General features: G+C 41.7%; 1 protein-coding gene across 1 annotated transcript in view; it reads left to right on the forward strand.

Annotated features, from left to right (window-relative positions):
- Positions 1 to 7,967, forward strand: part of PCDH15 (protocadherin related 15) — a 1,564,441-nt gene that overhangs the window by 919,610 nt on the left and 636,864 nt on the right. The window contains exon 15 of the mRNA XM_068257852.1: positions 2,648 to 2,841. Within this exon, the coding sequence (XP_068113953.1) occupies positions 2,648 to 2,841 (194 nt within the window). The remainder of the gene's footprint in view (positions 1 to 2,647; positions 2,842 to 7,967) is intronic.

The following is a 7,967-nucleotide window of genomic DNA, read 5'->3' on the forward strand; positions in this document are numbered from 1 at the left end:
GTGCATCCATTGCATTATCTTGCAACAGACAACATAATGCAATTATATTTTTATGGTACATTCACATTGTTTTGGTTTGGCACGTTCCACTGGAATAATACACAGCTTGTGCATTTACCGGACAACATATGCATTTACAGTGACACCGAAGCATGCTTTCCATGTATTGTATGCTTCACTGTATGCATTACATCGCTTTTAACATGAGGTGCAACTTTTTGCTGTGTTGTGTGTTGTGATCCTATCATAGCAGTCACAACAGTCACATAGGTCACAGCAGTCCCACAGTGTCAACATCATTATGGGATAATCAGTTCATTTTATATGACTCTAACCCTGAAAGGTACGCTGTCTGAGGTAAAGAAACATTTGAGTGGCCACAGTAATGATGATGATGAAAATAACATTGATTGTCCACTAAGGAAACATAGTTTCTTAAGAATACTGTATAATGTCTTTCACTGGGATTGTTACAGAAGACAGAAAACTGATGATTGTTCGCAAAGGTTATGCCTGACTGGAAATCTCAGAAGGTATTTGTAATGTAAGGTGTTGGCTGTGACATTATCTTACCTAATTTAATGTTCTATGCCATCACCGCAGGTCCCAACCTTTAACGTGTTCATTTTGAAACCCTCAGGGCATTTAGATGCCATATGCAGGTAACACTAATAAACTAGTGACTTAACTTCTTTTAAACACTTGCTTCATAAGAGAAATCTAAAATCTGCCATTGCTAAATATACCTCCTATACAGATCCTAGTGCTGGGCTGGACAAACTACCGCCCACAGGCCAGATTCAGACGCTATGAAGTGGACCCGGCAAAAGAGGGAGGGATTCCACTCAAAAATACATGCACTTCACGTACAAGGGAAGAACTTACCCAATCAAACTGTCCAGCAGCGATCTCCATGGCGCCGGTGGAATCATGTGATCTGCCATGAGTACGCACATGACACCACCATCACCTTGGAGATCGCCTATGGAAAGTGTGATTGGGGGAGTTACCACCCAATCCCTCCTAGTGCACGCTTTCTTAGGAGGGAGGGAGATGGACACTGTTGCTGTGGGCTGCATTTTACAGGCATGCAGCCTGCTCAAATAAAAGTGTACCCACCCCTGTCCTAGTGCATGTGTTTGTTCCTTTATTGTTATGAATACCTTCTAGGTTTTATTATATAATATCCAAGTGCCCAGATTTCCTCTTTTCTCCTTTCAAGTTCTGCCACATCTGTCAGTTTCCACCAGCATGATCATGTTATTATTTTGCTGGTGTGTACAAATAAGTCTTAAGGGAGCTGGGTACACAGTCAGTATGGAAGTCATGATGGCAGCCCTGCAAAATGGTTAGGATGAAGTCTTCATACTTAAAAACCTTCCATGTGCCAAGCTTCACATGTGAGGATGGTCTGTTGGCAACCCTGGTGCATGCCACCTTCCTTCAGGCACTTGTGGCATGTCATCTCCTATCTGCACTCCTCTTCCTCCATGTTCATGAAATACAATTAGAGTGAAGTCAGAACTTATGAACTAAATACTTACTCAAGATCAATGCCACAAAGTATTGAAACTTAGCAGCCATGAAACTAGTCATTTTAAAAGGAACTCCCTGTCATACACTATCGTCTCCACCCAGGGCCCCACCGCACACATGCTATGTTTCTGTGCCGTCACACAAGACACAACCACACATGTGCTATGCTTCTCTCCCTTCGTGCAGTACACCAAAATACACACACGCTATGCATCTCTCCCCTCTTGCAGGACACCACCACTAACAGTAAAGTTTAGGAGAGTGAAGCAGAATTAAACTTTACAAGCAAGGGTTGCTCTATGATTATGATACATTTTTACATGTAATACAAGACCTTTTTTTTGCAGTTTAATAGTTGTTATTGAATCTGGTTTTATTGCCTTATTTGCTGTTTTTGTCAGGCCCCCCTGCACTACTCTAGGAGAGGGACTCTGTAAGGTTTCAATTGCTCCTACTAAAAAAAAAGTATGTGGGTAAAGCATAAGGACTGGTAATAGAGGAACGTTCTAGTCCTTCATCTGTGCCTGTTACACTTGAATGGCCTTATATTGGAGCACATTTTCAAATTATTGCAAGTAGAGAGCAGCTATTCATAGAAATATATACCAGTTTGCTACTCTCCTGAGATATATTTTAGCATGCATTATTATTATTTTTCATTCATTGCTTAAGTCAGGTTTAAGTAGACCATTGATTAATAAATACTGTTTAGCAGTATACATTAAAAAATAATATAATCAGTGGCATAGTGGTTAAGTGGTCACTATATTGACTTGCTTGATTCCTAGGTTTAAACTCTTGATAGGATTCCATCTGTATGGAGGATGCATGTTCTGGGTATAAACACTATAATTCATTTCTTCTCACATCCCAGAATCTTGCTGGTCTGGTAACAGCCTCCTCACAAATGTCTCTAGAACACTGTGAGAGACAATGAGTAATGTAGTTTGGTTCAATGCTCTTTGTAAATCAGTGGGGGAAATGTCAGTGCTACATAAATGTGTTCAAATAAAGCATTTTACCTTTTTTTTTTGTTACTAAATTGCTTTTATTTTAACAAGCCATTCATTAATGAAAATATCTTAATACTTTTTGGTTGTTTCATTTGCAGCTTACAGCTGTGGATAAAGATGAAGGGCTTAACGGACAGATCTCATATGAAATTATAGACGGAGCTAAGGGTCAGTTTGTCATCGATAAGAAGACTGGTGTCATCAGCATTGGTCCGGGAGTTAAACTGGTGGTTGGGGATTCCTTCGCCCTTACCGTCTCAGCATCTGATAATGCGCCTCTTGCACAGAGAAGGTGTGTATAAAACATTTGAGCTGTGCTCCTGTTTTCTTGGAAAGATACAGATCAGTCTGGTAGCATAAAGTCTCATACACTTGTACAAGCCATGTCTTCTGGCAGGTATTGGGCCCCCAAACCCTCGGCAAAATTGCAGGCCCAACACTGTACAGACACATTGCTAGTCTACAGGCTAATGATGTGTTCTGTTGCTATCTGGTAGGGGGAACCAACAGTGCGGAACATGAGCAAGGTGAGTGGGGAGAACAATTCTCTTGGAAAGCAATCAAGTGAATTGATCTGCTGGGTTTATCCCTGGCCAAGGCATTAAAGGAATATCTGGGGCAGTTGCACTCTCAATGCTAGACTCTCACCAGAAGCGGTTGTTATCATGTGTATTTAGGAGTAGAAACACAAACCGTTAAAGGCCTGGGTTAAACTAGCAGTGCTTTTCTAAGCGCCAGTGATGTGAAAAGCTCTTCATAATGTCAGAATTAGAATCAGAATCAAAATCAACTTTATTCGCCAAGTGCAACAGAAGTCGTACTCGGAATTATTTGTGGTACACATGGCATAATTACACAGACAGGCACACAGGTGCACAGGCAGACAGACAGACTTTTTCAAGTGTTCAAAGCTGCATAGACAGGAACCTGGAGGTCAACAGTTTGGTAAGTCTTTTAGTTCCAAAAGTCACACCATGACTGCGTAGCCGTACTGACCCATGTGGTGTGAGGATAAGTGAGTGGCTGCGAGATTTCCTTGACCAGGGAAAGTACTGTTCCACTAGTTTAGAAGCAGAACTGCTTGGTGGAAGGAGTTCCTGCGCCTGGTGGTTTTGGATGGGATAGCTCTATAGCGACGACCCGACGGGAGGAGATCAAAGTAGCGACTGCCAGGGTGGGAGGGGTCATGAGAGATCCTGGTGGCCCTCTTCTTCATCCTAGCAGAGTGGAGGAGATCCAGAGATGGCAGTGGCGATTCCGATGATTCTCTCTGCCTCAGTAATGACTCTCTGCAGCTTATACCTGTCGCGGGCTATCGCACTAGCATACCAGACAATGACTGAAGAACAGAGGATGGACTCAATGGTTGCGGTATAGAAACCAGTCAGCAGCTCCCGTGGCGTGCCAAATTTTTTCAGTTAGCGCAGGAAGAAAAGCCTCTGCTAAGACTTCTTCTGGATTTTAGTAGAGTTCTGCCCCCAATTCAGGTCGTTGGTGAGGGTTGTGCCAAGGAACCGCACCCATGATACCTTTGAGACTTCGGTATTACCTATGAGGACTGGTGGTAGGGGAGGGGGGGGGGCTTCCTGAAATCAACTATCAGTTCAACCGTTTTCGCTGCATTGAGTATTAGGTTATTTTCCTTGCACCAACTGCAGATCCGCTCAACTTCGCTGCGATACTCGTGCTCTCCATTGTTGTCAATTAGGCCAATGATGGTGGTGTCGTCTGCAAATTTGATGACCTTCACAGAGCCAGTAGTTGAGGTACAGTTGTTGGTGTACAAGGAGAACAGGAGTGGGGAGAGTACGCATCCTTGCGGAGCACCAGTGTTGATGGTTCTCACGCTGGAGGAACAGCTTGACGTTGCGTTCTCTCTGACAGGAAGTCCTTGACCCATACACAAAGAGTGGAATCAACTCTGAGGTGTGCCAGGTTGACAAGCAGGATGTCAGGGCAGATCGTGTTGAAAGCTGAGCTAAAGTCCAAAAACAGAATCCTAGTGTAGGAGTCTGGCCTGTGATGTATGCCAGGTGCTCTGTGATGTATGCCAGGCTGATGTTAATGGCGTCCTCAACAGACCTGTTTGCCCTATATGCAAATTGGTGCGGGTAATGCTATGTGTGTGTGATCCTACTGGAGGGTTGTGATTTTAAAAAAAAAATCCCCCCATAGCATTACATTAGCAAGAACTTTACAAATCACAAGCGCTTAGAAAAGCAATACTGGTGGGTTCCAGGCCAAATATAAATTAGAACTAAGTAATTTGAACTGTTTTGCCTACTTGTGGGTGCAAATTCTCTTCTCCTCCTCCTCCTCCTCCTCCCCCTCTCCTCCCTCCTCCTCCCCCTCTCTCTCCCCCTCCCCCCCTCCTCCTCCTCCCCCCCTCCTCCTCCTCCCCCCCCCCTCCTCCTCCTCCATACAAATGTAAAATAACTGTCTTCCAAAAACACTATTTTGTGAACATTTTTAGTGACCGTTTTAGGAACAATAGCATTAATGCATGCTGCTTAATGAACCAGCTCAGCGGATCACTAAACACAATTGAGGGATACAGGTGCTGGCCCTAGATTTTTGTCTGAGATTATTAAAAAAATATTGTTTTAAATGATAGAAATCTACTTTATTTATGTAGTCTAACACTAGTAAACCTACTACAACTGATTCTATAGAGAGGAAGAGAATGCAGACAGATACTGGAAAAAAAATCTTATTTGAAGTGATTTTTTTTTCTTGGCACCAAATCCCCAAAGTACAATTTATTAGTATGCAAAAAGGAACATTTTAAATTCCATTTGTTCATATGTTTCACATATAGAGAAAAAGTTAAGAATGGATCTTATTATGAATTCATAAATAATACAAAATCCCTGCTGCTGCAATATCTGGTATATTTGTCATTGCATTGCAGTTGTATTATACCACTTAATTTGGGATAGCACACATTCTACTTTCTTTTAACAGCAAGTTATCTATTACTAAACATACATCAAACCAAGTTCAGTTGCCATGAAAAGTGAATAAATATACTGTACACAATTCTGGAACTGTAAAATGACATTTCATTGCATGTATTGGAGAAGAGACAGCTGTTTTTGTCCATAGACTTAGGCCTGGAACTCACTAGGAGCACTTTTCTGAGCGCATTGTGATGTGAAAAGCTCTTGCTAATGTAGTGCTATGGGGGTGATCCCACTAGAGCAGGCTTTTTCAACCAGAGTTCCCTGGAACCCCAGGGTTCCTTGAGTACTCCGCAGGGGTTCATTGACATTTCCCATCATTGTGGGGGAAGTATGAAAGAGCTCACTAAAATAAGTGATACTGTAAAAATAAGAAGCACTGAATTGGGGTCAGAATAATATTGAGCACATTAATAAAAAAACAGGATAGGGAGACATATATAATGTGGTCACATGTATAATGAGGGCACTGCAATAAGGGGTACTGAAATAAACAGCCTCACTTACTTTTAGAGTCCATGCCCTCTGCAAAATAAATGTAGGGGTTCCTTGAGATCAAAAAATATTTGCAGGGGTTCCTTGAGACCCAACATTTTTTGCAGGGTTTCTCCAGGTTAAAAAGGTTGAGAAAGGCTGCACTAGAGTGATGTGATTTTATAAAAAAAAAAAAACGATAGCATTTTATTAGTAAGACCTTTTCAAAATCACTAGCACTTAGAAAAGACTGTTAGTGGGTTTGAGCCCTGAAACAGTTTAACATTAGGGATGGTCAATGAGATGCAAATCATTTCAAGTTGATGCAGGATTTTGCAAATGTTGTATGCAAATGTATGCAGCTTGAAAATGGGCCAATCTAATTTTACATGAGCAGGATTTGATTGGTTCATTTTCAAGGTGCATACATTTGCATACAAAATTTGCATAATGCTGCATCAACTTGAAATTATTTGCATTCCATTGCAATGGGGAGGAATTGAAATGGTCGCGCATCTAACCAAGATGCACCTGACAGACACTCACTGCATAGGGCTAATAAGCCTCAAAAAGGCACAAGTGTGCTCATTGCAGTGGAACAGGTGCATTAAGAACTAATGCATCTCACAATACAAACAATGGAAGCAAATCCATTGCATTCCATTGTCCATCCTTATTTAACATTTTTTTTCTCTGATACTGGGATATCTTCCACATGCTCCTCATATTAGGACAAATTCTTCACCTCTCCTGACCCCTCATCCTCTTGTTATGTGTCCTAGAATTCCAGTGCCCACCCGCATTCACACATAAAATGTTAAATATTTTCTATGTTTCCAAAGCTCTTGTATTGTGTTCATTTCTGTTGCTCCCAAAAGTTCTTGCTTTTCAGTTTCCTCCCACAAAATGGATTCCCAGTTACAGAGGGCCCTAATGATGTGCTCTTGCCTTCTAGTGCCCCTGAATTGTGCTCCCAGTTTTTTTCGGTTCCACATAGTGAATTTACATTTTTCTTGCATTGTCCTAGCTTCACAATTGTTCTTCGAGTAACTCTTCCATATATAGCACCCAGTTTGCAATGTGACTGCACAGGAAACACTAGTAGATAGTGGGGCCTTTCTCTACCACAGTGACTGTGTCTCTTGTCATAGTTTTACCATTGACAGAGACACACAAGGGCACTGTGACCCCTGACAAAGACTCTAACCTTGACTTGACCACTGATAAAAACTAAGACCACAGTGACAGACTGTGACCACATTGTGTCAATAGATATCTACCCGTTCCACTCTGTACTGATCCATTTTCTGTCTGACTGTGAATGCTGCTCTCCACAATAGTGTAAATACACTATTGTGGAGAGCAGCACTCACAGTCAAAACAAAAATGGATCAGTACAGGGTGGAACAGTGGAACGGGTAGATATCTATTGACACCATGTGGTCACAGTCTGTCACTATGGTCTTACTATGTTCCAGCTGCCCTCCTCCAAAGATCTTATGTTTAATGACATAGGACACTCATCAGCAATGGACTATTTTGTGGAGAATGCAGGATTAGGGAACGGGTGTCTATTAGATGGGGAGAGGCTGAAGAGTACTGGAAGATCATAGGAGGATTGCCTTCAGATTTGGGGACAATAGAAATCGAGGTCTGAAACAGACCCTAGACCTTGCACAAGAGTGTTCTCAGTTCTCAGTTCTCCTGTAATGAGGGGCTATAAGAGCACAATTTGTCATTTAGCTTAGCCTTTACCTTAGGAGTGTTAAAAGCCAGTTTACATTTACCCATATTTTTTCCGACCTTTAACATGTTTAAACCATAATGACTAGCACCATAATACAGTAAAATCTGCATTCCCATTTCTTCTTAGAAAAATAATTTATTGGTTCTTGGTCATGCAGAAATTTTCCAATATATTTGAAGATCTCTGTGTGCACTAACAAGCACGTTTTGATGCTTAATAGTAATTGTTATTGCTGAG

The sequence above is a fragment of the Hyperolius riggenbachi genome, chromosome 10 (assembly GCF_040937935.1).
Source record: "Hyperolius riggenbachi isolate aHypRig1 chromosome 10, aHypRig1.pri, whole genome shotgun sequence".
NCBI classification, from domain to species: Eukaryota; Metazoa; Chordata; class Amphibia; order Anura; family Hyperoliidae; genus Hyperolius; species Hyperolius riggenbachi.